The 15,546-nt window shown below is 35.6% G+C and overlaps 1 protein-coding gene across 2 annotated transcripts in view; it reads left to right on the top strand.

Moving 5' to 3' along the window:
* The window catches only part of LOC140450397 (FK506-binding protein 2-like), a 321,290-nt gene extending 309,800 nt beyond the window's left edge, over window positions 1–11,490 (top strand). For both annotated transcript variants that reach the window (XM_072544001.1, XM_072544003.1), the window contains exon 3: window positions 10,775–11,490. In XM_072544001.1, the coding sequence (XP_072400102.1) occupies window positions 10,775–10,957 (183 nt within the window). In that variant the 3' untranslated portion in view covers window positions 10,958–11,490. The remainder of the gene's footprint in view (window positions 1–10,774) is intronic.
* Window positions 11,491–15,546: the final 4,056 nt, after the last annotated feature.

The raw sequence follows: 15,546 nt of genomic DNA, 5'->3' as shown, positions 1-15,546 counted from the left end.
AGAATCTGTACGTGTAGAAAAAAATGTTTCAAACAAGTAATAATAGATAATTTTGAACATGATAATTTTGAGATAATTTTGAACAAAAATTTTAATTAGCACTTTTTTTGTAGAATGAACCATTTTCTCAGAAATAACGCTTGAAGCAATCGACGATTTTAAATGTCATTTACGCGCGTAAAATCAATTGTTCAAATACAATTTCGACCGTAAAAATTTGATATCTTTTGACCAGAGTGTCCTATCGACACCGTACACCGATTTAAATATCTGGGATATACAGAGTGGGACCCAGACGTAGAGATTAAGATCCGAATTGAAATAGCAAGATCCAAATTCATCAAAATGAGAAAGCTCTTAAGCAACCGCCACCTAAGCGTTAACCTCCGATGGCGCGCCACGAAATGCTATGTACTTTTTACGCTTCTTTACGGAGTTGAAGGGTAGACGTTAACAGCAGCAACTATAAAGAAGTTAGCGGCTCTAGAAATGTGGCTGTATCGACGCATACTGAGAATACCTTGGACAGACAGAGTGACCAACGCAGAGGTATTAAGACGAATGGGTAAAGAGGTGGAATTGTTAACAACTGTTAAAAGGAGGAAAGCGTCATACCTGGGCCATGTGTTCCGTAATGATAAGTACAGTCTGCTACAGCTTATCGTGGAAGTAATTATAAGTACAGTCTGCTACAGCTTATCGTGGAAGGCAAGATTGAAGGTAGAAGAGGTTTGGGCAGAAAGAAGAAATCCTGGCTGAGAAACTTGAGAGAATGGTTTCAAATACCAAAAGCTGCGAACATAATACATGCGGCACAAAACAGAGAAACCTATCGTTTGATGGTCGCCAACCTTCGGTAGAAGACGGCACATAAAGAAGAAGAAGTCCTATCGACTAAAATCAAAATGCGTTTTAAGGGTGAAGAGAGCAACTTTTGTATGCAATTTTTGTATTTTGCCGCAAATGGAGTCAGGTTCGATTAAGGTACTAAGTGAATAAACGTTGCACGATTTTTTACATTGTTTACGATTCTCTTGAGATCAATAAAATGTATTACTACCATTTGCCGGTCACTATGGAGATTCTATTGTTAGAGTCTAATCTTTAACCCGTTCATGACGACACTAAATATGTTAGTAACATTTACTGACGTTACGAGATCCCCGTATCTGGTAACGTCAGTAAGCGATAGACCAGTCCATTTCCTAAGATTGGCCAGACAGAATATACGTCTACGGCCAGTTCTTCTCTTATCCTCAATCTTGCCCTAAAGAATTAACTGTAAAATTAGAGGAGGACAATAAAAACGTAACATCTAAGAATTCTTATGCGTATATTGATACTTAAAGATAAGTTGCAGAGAATCTTCCTAAGGCTGTTGAAAGAGCTTCTGGCTTTTAGTATCCTTAATATTGCAGCCCAAATTGCATATTTTTTCCAGTCTTTCTAACGGTGTATCGTTAATTGTAATTTAGGCGTTTATGCCGGTATTCTTACTAATGATCATTATTTTTGTCTTCTTGCAATTTAGTTTTAGGCCGTATACATACTTCTACAACGTTATCCATCATCCTTTGGAGCTCCTGCGCACTATTTGCCAGCAACACTGTATCGTCTGCATATCTAATGTTGTTTACAAGTTGGCCATTTATAGCAATCCCATCTTCTGATTCGTCCAATGCCTCTCTAAAGATGTTTTCAGAGTATATGTTTGATACTGTGTACACCAATTTCTTGTTCTGCATATATATTGGTTTCTTGAACAATTAATTCCAAAATTTCATTTGTGAAAAATAGACAAAAAATGTCAAATAGGCTCATATTTTCACATTGAATATTAATTTTAGAATCTGCAGAATATTTATCAAAATCTAATTTATCTGTTTCCTTTGTCAGTCCATACAACTTCCTCTGCATCACGTAAAAATAAAGATAATGAGAATCAAATTATAAGATTCACTTTTATTCTTACCAATTTCTTTTTTCAATTCATAATAATTATCAGTTTTACATGCCTGGATATTTCTTCGTTTAAATTTATGGATTCGTCCCCATCAGAATTGTCGCTATTTTCACTAGGAGTGTATTCAGGATCTCCATCAGACAAGTTTTCAAATGGATCACTATCAGATTCACTTTCAGTTTGTATCCAAGCACTTTGGTGCTTGTTCAGCACCAATTTAACCATTTTTTCGCCTCTAGACGACATTTTTTTAGATTTAAATAAAAAAAACAACACACGTGTACAATGTTTACTATAAAACTAATAACCAGATATGGAGGTCCGGTAAATCCCATAGCTTAAAAAATTTCTTTGTGGGACGTTACCAGGTAGCTGCTGGCATCTGATAACTTAGCGTGCGTTCATAACGAGGCGCCGACCCTCGCTCGGGCCATGGGATAGTATCATTTAATCGATTGGTAAAATAGTCGAGCGTTCGACGTCAGTGCTACGCTCTAGGCGAGGAGACGGTGCGATGATCTCCGTTATGAACGCACCCTTAGAGCTCTTGTTAACGACAACGGTCAACGTGTCGTTTTTGACACCGTCCCGTCGGCCGTTGCTCAGTGTCTTTCAGGTTCTTATGGATGTTTGTTCACACAACGGCAACCAACCCGTTGGTTAACTTTTCACCGTCTACGTATCCAGTCCCCCTCGGCAAGACGTTCGACGGGCCGGTACCGTGAACCCTCAGTGAACCTTTTTAGTTTATGGAAGTGTGTTAACGGCGTTGGGCGAGCATCCGTTGTTTCAATAAATTTCTTCCTTTGTTGCCGCTAAAATATGGATTTTGATATGAAAATTTTAATAAGTGCGGTAGAAAATCGAGCTGTGTTGTGGGATAAAACCACGGAAAGCTATAAAAATAAACAGCTCATGTATTAATTTAATTTAATCAGCGTTTTAATTTATCATGTACTATTCCTAACAATTTGCGGAAAGTTTCTTGACCCATTCGGAAGTAATTGAAGAATTTTGTTTCGTCTTTTTTCAATTTTTCGTAAAGTGTATGGAAAGCACCATACTTTTCTCTTTCTAACAAAATAGGATGTATCCATATTTTTCTTTTACGCTTCTCCCGTTTCTTCTGCATTTTTTATACAAATAATACGCTAGTATAATTTTTTACTTTGACGACAACATGATATAACATGTATTGCGTGCACTTGTTACTTTCAAACTGACGATATTTCGGAGATTCGATACTGTCAACGGACGCATTTCCCTTGAAATTTATGAACCGTCTACACGGCTACCCGTTTAGCATCGGCCCGTTACCCGTTGAAAAAAACGTTCGTTAACAAGAGCCCTTAGTGTGCGTTCATAACGAGGCGCCGATCCTCGATCGGACCATAGGATGGTATTATATTATCATCGCCACGTAAAATAAATGCATTATTTTAAAACTGCCAGCGTTCACCGTCAACGCGCAGCGCTCAGCCTCGAGCTAGGTATCGGACCATAGACTTGCACCATAATATTCAAGCTTAGTATTTTTTCGATCCTCCAGCCTAGTACTCTACGATCGACAATGACGTCAACAAATAAATTCATTTGAAATGTGGATATACCGCCGAATGCTAAGAATAAGCTGTACCAGCAGAACTACGAATGAAGAAGTACTGAGAGCAATGAACACACGCCCTCATCTGGTCAATACTATCAAAATTAGAAAGACGTCATATCTAGGACACATAATGCGCCATATGGAATTTGAGCAGCTCCAGGTAATATTAGAAGGCAAGATTGAAGGTAAAAGGGGCATAGGACGAAAGAAAAAATCTTGGCTACGAAACATCAGAGATTGGACCCACACAAGAGGAAATGAATTAATTCATCAAGCCCAGAACAGAGAGAAATTTGCCATATTGATCGCCAACCTCAACAGAGAAGGCACTTAGGAGGAGGATTTTAAATGCGAACGTATACTTCACTGTGAGTGCTATGATCTAGGCAAGGATACCATGCGATGGTCTCCGTAATGAACGCACCCTTAAAACAGAACTAAAATGTAAGGCACATCACGACGATTCCGTAGGTACCTATATCATAATATTTAGTCATAAATATCTATTTTGTTGTCGCTAGCATAAGGTCTCCAAATTTCAGGACCGGTTGAACGTAAAGTTCATACCAGACCCATGTATCTGGTAACGGCGAGAACGTGTTAAAGCCTATAACATGAAATTTCGATTTTAAGTTTTGGCAACAAATATGGGTCATTTGAAATATGCTAAAAAACGCTGAATTTAAACTTTCAGATTATAAACGATTAAACTACACAAAAAGTTAACAAAACCACACAACTTAAGCTAAAAATTTCAGCTAATGTTGTCTTCATGGAAGCATTTCGCCTGAGGTGATATCGTTTGTAATGTGAAAGTTCAGCGTTTTTTAGGCATATTTTAAGTGCCTCATATTTGTTGCTAAAACCCAAAATCGAAATTTCATGTTATAGGTTTTGAATATTATGCTCTTACAATGAAAATTCAACAGCAGCTGATCAATGAAAGTAATAAATTTTGTTGATCTCATGAGAATCGTAAAAACTGGCAAAAATCGCGCAACGTTTGTTTATTTAATCGTTTTATCGAAATTGACTTAATTTTCTGTAAAATACAAAAATTGCATTCGAAAGCTACATTCTTCACCTTTTTAGTGGGAAGCCCGGGGGTAGGAGAGGCAAACTTTTTTGCGTCTTTTTGGGGTCTCAAAATTGACATTGTAAGTAATAATTCAGCTTATTCGTATGTTTTAGAGGTCAAATCTCTGACGACTGGAGACTACATGATTTCCAGAACTTTATTTCGTTTAATACCACGTTATTTGTAGTTTCTTGACATATTCCTATTCAGCTATAGTAGAAGTAGCTTCACGCTTTTTTCTTCGTGTTCTTCTTTTTATGTAGACACGACTGTTTTTAATGTACCTCCAGTAAGTTCATTCCATCGTTTTCGTGGTCTTCCCACTGATCGTTTTCCTGTTGGGGAACCGTTTCTTGACGTCTTTACTACTGTATTTGTTATCATTGCTCTTATATGATCGTTCCATTATACTCTTCCCTTTTAACTTACTTCTTTAAACGCTTCCCTATCTTTTGTAACTTTAAATATCTGTTCAACTCTGAGGTTAGTCTAATCTCTGATATTCCTCAGCCAAGATTTTTTTTCGGTCATTTTCTTCCCTCTTCTTTCTTGCATGATGACGTGTAGAAGAGAGTATTTATCGTTTCGAAGTGTGTGGCCCAAATACGATGTTTTTCTTATTCTAATTGTGTTCATAAACTTTCTGCTATGTCCAATTTGTCTTAACATTTCTTCGTTTGAGACTTTTATAGTCAAGGAATTTTAAGAATACGCCTATATAGCCACATTTCGAATGCCTTTAATTTTTTTACGGATTGCGCTATTAAAGTCCAAGCTTCTACCCCACACCGAGCGACCACACATAACATTCGACGAGCCTTAATCTGATTCTTCTTCTTCTTCTTCTTTAAGTGCCATCTCCGCGACGAAGGTTGGCAATCATCATGGCTATTCTGACCTTCGAGGCAGCTGCTCTGAACAATTGCCTAGAGCTGCAACCAAACCACTCTCTTAGGTTCTTCAGCCAGGAAACGTGTCTTTTTTCTACGCTTCTCTTACCCTCTACTTTTTCTTCGATTATGAATCTCAAGATGTTGTATCTTTCGCTTCTCATCACATGTCCGAGATATTGCAATTTCCTTTCTTTTATTGTATTTGCCATCTCCTTCTCTCTGCCTATTCTCCTTAACACTTCTGTATTCGTGACTCTATCTACCCATGGAATCCTTAACAATCTTCTAAATGTCCACATTTCAAACGCATTAAGTCGATTTATTGTATTCCGGTTTAATGTCCATGACTCAGCTCCATAGTAGAGTACACTGTGTACATAGCATTTAATTAGCCTTATTCTGAGGGCCAATGTCAGATCTTTGCTGCATAAAATCTTTTTCATTTTCACGAAGTTGGCACGTGCTTTTTTAATTCCGACTCTTATTTCTGCAGTATAATCGTTATTTTCTGTGATTGTCGTTCCCAAGTAAGTATATCTTTTTACTCTCTCAATCTGCTGGCCGCCTACCGTTAATATTTCGTTTGTATTGTTGTTCTTGCTAATTTTTATGAATTTGTTTTTTTTTTAATTTTAAGAGAGAGTCCGTATTATCCACTATATCTTAATATTTTGTTCATTATTGCCGTCCAAGTTGTCGGCTATTATGACTGTATCGTCGGCATACCTAATGTTGTTAATTAAACTTCCGTTCACTTGTATGCCGACTGTCTCGTTTACCAAAGCTTCTTGTATGATTTCTTCAGAATAAGAATTAAACAATAACGGCGACAGTATGCAACCTTGCCTGATCCCTCTCCTTATCCCCACTTCTTCTGACACTTCTCTGCCAATTTTCACATTTGATCGTTAGCTGTAGTATAAATTGGATATCAATGTTTACATCCCTCACATCCAGATTCTTGTTTATGAGTACTTCTATAAGTCGGTCATGTTTTACCTTATCGAATGCCTTGTTGTAGTCTATAAAGCATACATAAAGATCTCGATTAACATCCAAACCTCTTTGGGTCAGCACGTTAAAAGAAAATAATGCCTCTTTTGTGCCCACTCCATTCCGAAATCCAAACTGGGAATCACTAATATCCATATCCAGCTTAGCGTGTATTCTATTATGGATGATTTTTAGCAGGGTTTTTAAGGTATGTGACATTAGACTGATCGTTCGATAATCACTACATTCTTTGGCATTTACTTTCTTTGGTAGACAAACAAATATTGATGTCAGCATTTCGCGTGTCAGCCTTTCACCGATTGTATTGCGTTTCGGTATCGGTGGTTTATTAAAATGTCAATTTGGTTTCTAACGATTTTATCGACCTTGTCAGCTGGCGATTTCCAAGTGTAAAGGCGTCGTTTAGGCAGTTTGAAGAAAGTATTCATTACCGCAAGATTATGTTCTAGGTAGAATTCTATAGGGCGTTCTCCTCTCTCATTTCGAAAACCGAGTCCATATCTTTCCGATATTGGTATAAAGCCTACAACTCATTTTGCAACTTTTTTACTGACATTAATTGCTACTCCATACCAATGTTGGCTGTCGGTATTACTAGAGTAGAAAAGTCGACCATTGGTTGTATTTAGTTTGCCGTAGTCGAGCCATCTTGTGTCACGTATTCCCAATTTGTCGATCTTAAGTCGCATGAATTCTTATTCTATGTTCCTTAGTTTACCAGGCTCATACATGCTTCTAACATTTCATGTCGCTATTTTAAAAGTTGAGTTTTGAATATTTACACTTAATGTGATAACCATAATTTCTTATTGATTTGTATTTCATAAATTCTTTTCGAGCTGTTTTAATTCTGAGCTATATCTCCTCATCTTGATCTAACTGTGAGTTTATAATTACTCCGAGGTATTTATACTTGTCGACCCTCTCTAACGGTTTACTCTCCAATTTCAGATGTATGTTGTCAGCAGGGGTTTTCGAGATCACCGTGTATTTGGTTTTATCTATATTCATTGTTAGTCCCACCTTTTTGCTTTCTCTGTTAATGATTTCTATAAGAATTTGTAAATCTTCTATATTTTCTTCTATGATTGCGCTATCGTCTGCAAATGTTATGTTACTAAGGATGCTGCCCCAAATCCTTACACCTTCAGTTTTTTCCCATAGTACCTCCTAAAATATTGGTTGAGAGTACACGTTAAATAATTGTGGCGTCAGTACAGATCTTTGTCTTACTCCTCTTTGAATTTCTAGTTGGTTTGTCTCACTATCTTACACCCTTACGACCACTGTCTGATTGTAGTATAGATTAAATTAATTAAATAGTAATAAATTAATATTCTTGGGATCCAGGTGTATGTGTTCCAATGCATGTATGAGTTTAACATGTTCAACATGTTAAAACTCTGTCAAACATTTTTTGAAAATCTATTTAACATATGAATGTTATATAGATCTCTCTCTTAAATCCAAACTGTGTTGTCTAATTGTTTTTCACATTTTTTATATTTACACTGTTGAATACCTTTAAATAGTATTTTGAAAGTGCGGCTCATGAAGCTAATTAATTGGTATTCATCGCAAGATTTAGGATTATTTTTCTTGGGTAAGCGTAAAAAGATAGACATTAACCATTCTTCAGGAATTTGACCGTCGTGGTATATTTTATTAAATAGCTTAGTTCTTCTTCTTAAGGTGCCTTCTCCATTAATGAAGGTTGGCTATAACTACAGCAAATTGCTCTTTATCTTGAGCTGTTCTTAGTATCGAATGTGTGTCCATGCCTGTCCAGTCTCTTACATTCTTCAACCAGGAGCATTTTCTTCTTCCTGGACCTCTTCTTCCTTCCACTTTTCCTTCCATTATAAGTCGTAGGAAATTGTATTTTTCTTCTCTGTAAATATGTCCTAGATAACTCTTTTTTCTGCATTTACAATATTTAGGAGTTCTCTCTCAATGCCCATTCTTCTTAGCACCTCGTTGTTGGTCACGTGCTCTGTCCAAGAGATCTTCAGCATCCTTCTAAAAACCCACATCTCAAAGGCTTCTATACGCCTCATACTTGTAATTCCGAGAGGCCATGTTTTCACTCCGTATAGCAATATGGAATAAATAAACGTTTTTACAAATTGCTATCGGATATCCAACGATAAAGTAGAGTTTATTAGGAATTTTTTCATTCGTTGAAATGCGGACCTAGCATATTCTATACGAGCACGTATTTCGACCTCGTGATCAAGATCGTTTGTTATCCAGCAACCAAGATACTGGAATCTTTGTACTAGTTTAGTTAGACACTCAATATTTTCGTCATTCAGGATTTTAATATTTCTACTGGAATTTCATCAGGACCTGGCGCTTTACCACCTTTTGAGTTTTTAATTGCCTGTTTTACCTGTGATACTGGAATTTGTATATTTTTATCAGTTGGCAATGTTTCATTTATTTCTTCCCTATTATCTTTAAATAAGTTCTTGATGTATTTCTCCCAAGTTCGTTGTTTTTCTTCTTCTGATAATTGGAGATCCCCATTGGAGTTTCTTCGAACTTGTGGTATTCTTTTCGGTGTATTATTCGTAATTTCTTTTAGTTTCATATGTAGGTTAGGTTAGGTGTGTCGTATTTCATATTAAATTCGTCTATTTCTTTGCAATTTTCATCCATCCAGCGTTCTTTAGCTTCCTTGATGTGCGTTTCTACTAGTTTCTTCAATTGCTTGTATTTTTCTTTATTTGTATTACTGTCTTTTCGTTTTTCTTCTATGAAATTTATAATATCTGGTGTCGTCCAGTCTTTTTTGGCATTTGGTTCTTTTCTACTCACAAACAACGTTTTGCCAGCGTTAAGTATTGCCGCCTTCATTGCGTTCCAGGCACTGTTTTGACGCTTTTAATTCCATTTCTAAATCTTTTGTTAACGAGAATGTAATTAATTTGTTTTCTTCAGTAATCAGATTGTTTTCGTTGCACTCCATGCACTCCAAGTATAAAGTCTTCTTTTTGGTAATTGACAACAGGTAACTGTGATTACTAGTTATTTCTCTTGACAATATTGTACTAATCGGTCTCCTCTTTTTCGTTTCTTATTTCTAGACCATAATTCTCTCCAATATCTTCTATTTTCCCTTTTCCGACATTTGCGTTAAAGTCGCGCATTATTACGTTGACATCATGTTTTTTTTATGTTCTTCGTTAGATGTTGTAATTCTGAATTGTATAAATCTGTCATTATCGGTGCTGTTTGATGTTGGGGCATAATTTTGAACTACGTTCATGTTTATTGAGTGGGTTTTTAACTGTAACATTATTATTCTTTCATTATTGGAAGTAAAGTTAGAGACATACAATTGTAGTGTTTTTTAATCATGATTCCTGCACCATTTTTGTGATCATCAGTACTGCTACTCGAGTAAAAACAATGTCGTTATGATAGCATTGTCCTGCACTGGTCCATCTTACTTCGCTGAAGCCAAGTATCTATATTTCAAATCTGCTCATTTCTAGTGCTACTGTTGCGAGTTATCCAGTTTTATATAATGATCGTACATTCCATGTTTCAATACGATGTATATTTATTTTGTTTTTCCGCCCGGAGAGTCTTCGCACCCCTGTCCCATTTAAGAGACGCTAGGCATTCGGTGGTTTCTCCTTGCCTTCTGCATCCTTATGCCGTTGACTATTCATGATTCATCCACCTTTGAGACTGCTTTGGTAATCTCAGGACAAAAAAATGCCCTTTCACTTACCAGCTCATCCGCTCTAAGCCGTTGACCAGTAAGCTCGCTTTCTAGTCAGCCCCGACCCTACATTCCATTAGGATTGGTTACCTAATCTCCAGTAGAGTTGCTTAGGTTACCAGGGTTCACCCGTATGACCATGATTATATTTCTTGGAGGTTAGGATAGGAATTGGGTAGTAGAGGTGCTATCTGGAAGCAACACCTTATGATACGCATCACTACCCCATTTGAACCCCAAGGGCTACTCTAATATTATAAAATAATTGAAGGTGCAATATTCTATATAAAGTTTTGTTCAGTTTAAGTTTTTTTTTAAGTGCCTTTCTAAAGCTTCTGCGATTGAGTTAGATATTGTGCAAGATTTTAGAGTAAACTAAATTTAACATTGCTTATTTTCCATACTTCTGTACTGTTTCATCTTGCATATTAGAGTAGACCACAAAGCTGGACAGCACCACTGAATGTCTAATTATTGTTTGTTTTAGTTGAGCGACTACCTCAAAAAACAAATGGTAGCAGCAGAAGACCAAGTTCCAAGTGACGAAATGAAGAACATGTTAGCAGATCACGACAAATTAGTAGAAGAAATCTTCCAACACGAAGATCAAGACAAGAACGGATTCATCTCTCATGCAGAATTCTCCGGTCCTAAACACGACGAATTATAAAACAAGATATACAGATTTAACAACTAGTGAATTGTCATTCCATAACAATGCATTTTTTACCATGCTCCATATTTTTATACATCGAGTCAACAAATTTAACTGTGTATTTAAGTAGTAGTTACAGTTATTAGTGCGTTAACTGTTGGAAAAGAGAAAGTGTCCTACGTACAGTAAGTGCCAATGAGTCTGGCATTCTATACATCCAATAATCCAATCCAGATATATGATTTAACCTCGGAAGTAACTACCAAATTTGTACAACTTTGTCGTACATAGCTTTCTTATCGCGGGCTACAGACATAATGCATTGGTCGGTGAAATGTATCGAGCAGAGGTGTGAAAAAATGAAATGCAATGAACCAAGAGATCGTGTGAAATAGTAAAATAGTAAACGCAGTCCCATGCGTATTTCTTCATAAAATAAAATAAACTACAGAAATTAAAATCAAATAAAATAAAATTGAAATATAAAATAAAATTAAATTAAATTAAAGTAAAATAAAATAAATAAAATAAAATCAAATAAAGTAAAATGAATTAAAATAAATCTAATCGAATTGAACCGAGTTGAGTCGAGTGAGTCAATATCTGAGTCGATATTCGAGTCGATATTCGAGTCGATAGTCGAGTCGATAGTCGAGTCGATAGTCGAGTCGATAGTCGAGTCGATAGTCGAGTCGATAGTCGAGTCGATAGTCGAGTCGATAGTCGAGTCGATAGTCGAGTCGATATTCGAGTCGATAGTCGAGTCGATAGTCGAGTCGATAGTCGAGTCGATAGTCGAGTCGATAGTCGAGTCGATAGTCGAGTCGATATTTGAGTCGATAGTCGAGTCGATAGTCGAGTCGATAGTCGAGTCGATATTCGAGTCGATATTCGAGTCGATAGTCAAGTCGATAGTCGAGTCGATAGTCGAGTCGATATTCGAGTCGATAGTCGATTTGGTTGATTTTATTTTATTCTAAATTCTTGTTGAATTTGATTTAACTTAATTTCATTTTATTTGTTTATTTTATTATTTATTTTGAGACCGCGTTTACTACTACGCCTAGTGTGTAGTCGCGCGATCTTTTGATACCACGCGTTTCATTGCATTTTCGTTTCATTGCGTTTCTTTTGTTTTTATTTTTTCACACCTACAATGCATTCTGTCCTGCGATAGGAAAGCTATGCTTCCAACAATGCAACGTATTTTTCACATGAAAATTTGGTAAATTTTCGACCAATTTTACACTGAACTCTTAGGTGAAATCAAGTAAAACTGTTGTATTAGAGATAAAGATTACGTAATATATTTTCGCGAATAGATACAATGCACAATGAACCACAGTTATTTTCCAAGTTAGTTAGTACTTATAATTAAGTTTAAATTTTCTAATGAGTAATAGATATCTTCAACAATGTTGTCACTTTACAGATACCTACCTTATCCAGCATATAACGCATGTAAATTAGTTTTGTTATATAATGTACATATTGACTGAATCTTTTGGACAATTGTATAGTGTACCGGGCATTTTTTTGATAGAGTATTTTTAGTTTTATTCCATTTTTATTTTTGTTTTTAAATACTAACCTAATTTATGTATATCTAAAAGGTTCAGTCTCAATCAAATAATTCTTTTTAGAAGAATATAGATGGCGCTTCTAGGTTAATAGCTTAGTGGAACTACAAGCAATCTACTAGTACTACTACTACTACATCAATCAGTATCATTTTAAAGCGTTTATATGAAAATGTACTTTGTATGGGAAGCGTAACATGATCCAATGCAATTTCTTTGTTTATTATCACATTTCTATTTGTGCTTTAACTGTAGTTATGCTGCTTGTTCCACTACGATTTTATCCGAGGCAGTTTTTAAAAATTTTGAAGTTTTTTATAAGTATATATCCATTGTTTAGTTTTATATAAAATACAGTTTATTTAAATTCGATAAAGCTTCTTCCACTTAAAAATTGAACTGCTTAGAAAGGTATAACAGCTAGATAATAATCCTCTCACTTTTCTAACTTCTTGTTACTCTGTTTATTTATATTTAGAATATTAAGATGCATTTTAAGTTTTTTAAATCTGCACAGTTGTTGTTGTCATTGATTTTTTACTTCATATATGTTTATATTTGTTACAAGAAATGATTGTAATAAAAGTTTTGATACGAACTTATAAAACAAGTTTATTCTTTGAATGTATCTACCGGAAAGTGGCCAAATGACTGGGGTAAACTCACGTTTATTCCCATATATAAAAAATTATCGTACAGTAGCATCAATATCACACATGAGCAAACCAAAAAACAATTCTCTTACCACAAATTCCCCAAGAACAATGCATATTCGTCCCAGGTAGAGGAACAAGAGAACATATTCTTAATATTTGTCAAATTATCGAAAAATCTCGAGAGTTTAACATAGAAACATATTCATACTTTGTTGACCATTCCAAGGCCCTCGATACCTTAAATAGTAATAATGTGGCATATACTTAGAGAAAGAGATAAGCCAGAACATCTAATCCATTTATGACAAAAACTATATGTAAATAAGACTGCTAATGTAAGAGTTAATAATGTGGTTTCGAAAAACTTCAAATTAAAATCTGGAGTTCAACAGGGATGCATAATATCCCCTATGATATTCAATACATATATATATATATATATATATATATATATATATATATATATATATATATATATATATATATATATATATATATATATATATATATAGTGAACATGTTATGCATTCAGTTTTTGAGAAATGGCAAGGTGGAGTAACGATAGGAGAAAGAAAAATAAAAAAAACCTACGTAATGCTGATGACACTGTTATATTGGCATTACTTAGGCTCCCCTATTACTAACAGTGGACGATGCGACGACGAAAACCGTCGACGCAACACAATGGCCAGATCAGCAATAGCCAAAATCACAAAAAATTGGAAGAACACTGACTTCAAAAAAACACAAAATTACGCCTTGTTCGAGCATTGATATTTCCTATCGCCACCTGTGCTTCAGAAACTTGGACAATAAAGCCGATTTAAAGCATATAATGACATTTGAAATGTGGGTCTACCGTAATATGTTGCGCATACCATGGACCGCCCATCGCACAAATAATTCAGTTTTAGCAGAACTTAACATAAAAACTAGACTCATCACAACTATCAACCAAAATATACTGATATATTTTTTATGTATACCTAGAAGAAGAGAAGCGGGTAAAAGATGTAGAGGAAGATCTCTAGTACGATGGTAGAATTAAATAAAGGACATGACTGGATATCCATTCTCCGAAGCCAAACAACACGCACAGAAGAGAGATAACCGGGAAGAAATAGTCAAACAAATTACATGACGCCACTACATTCTTACGAAGGAGAAAAGATAGAGGAAGAGGAAGTATCTACAAATTCATTGTGAATATTAATTTGTAGTATACGAGTATCTAAGGAGATATCTATAAAACGAGAAGTACATCAAAAAGATGCGCATCGTCCCCCTTACTTTTTATATAAATATACTCATAATAGATGTTTAAAGAGGCAGTAGAAAATGTAAGTCAAGACCAATAAATTAACGGACTGTTAATTACTGTTTCGCTTCCAAGGTAGCCTTCGTCAAAACATAAGCACTCCTTAGCACCTGACTTTGATTTATAATTTGGAGATACGTTGTACAGAGTTTCAGTAAGCCAAAGCGTTCATATTTTAATGGAAGAAAATAGACAATATAAGAATAGACACGAAATAAAGTATCAAGACAAACAGTCGTTAAAGTTGACAATAATTATTTTAAAACTTTTAATATCGAGAGAGGAGATCCACAGGGTTGTGTTTTGTCACCCTTCTTGTTCAACATTTTTTCTGTATACCTTTTTAAAATGCCGATGTTAAATATTTAACTTTTACTTTTGGTAAATGGGACATTTGTGAATAATTTACGATATACTGGCGATACTGTGCTTCTTGGTAATAGTGCCAAAGGCCTTCAAAGCTTAATTAACCGAATCAAAATTACTAGTTAGGTATTCTCAACCCTTGTATGTGGTGCTACTGATCTGCTACTGCACAGTCTTTTCTTCTTACTCAGCTCCTGTCCATCTTCATTTATGTCCATCGTGTATTCTTGATTTAAACAGTTCTCTTTCAAGCCCTCTGCCACACAGTCCTTTTATCTTCTAGGTTTTCCTATACCTCCTTTTCCTTCAGGTTTTAACAGCTCTATCCTTCGTCTCACATAGATCTCATTTCTACATTTAATGAGACCAAACCATTGCAGTCTTCCTTCTTGAACATTTTTTGAGACTATAGTCACCCTGGCTCTTTCCCCTTATCGCTCTTTATAGGCCATACTTCACCGCCTTACACCAACGCAGGCTTCTCAAACTCTTGTATATCTTTCCTTTCAGCCCTTCCTCGATTTATCGATCGCAGAGTACCTTGTTTATTCGCTTTGAGTTAAATCAACATCAACCAGGTAAGGTATTTAAATTTTTCTAACCAACCGTGACTGGAAAACTTTTGTGGTCAATCCGACATAAGTTCTTACTTTGATCCACGTTCCTTTATACATATCTTTCACG

Source organism: Diabrotica undecimpunctata, chromosome 9, assembly GCF_040954645.1.
Source record: "Diabrotica undecimpunctata isolate CICGRU chromosome 9, icDiaUnde3, whole genome shotgun sequence".
Classification (NCBI taxonomy): domain Eukaryota; kingdom Metazoa; phylum Arthropoda; class Insecta; order Coleoptera; family Chrysomelidae; genus Diabrotica; species Diabrotica undecimpunctata.
Note: the sequence above shows the minus strand (reverse complement) of the source record. Positions and strands in the feature narration are given on the sequence as shown.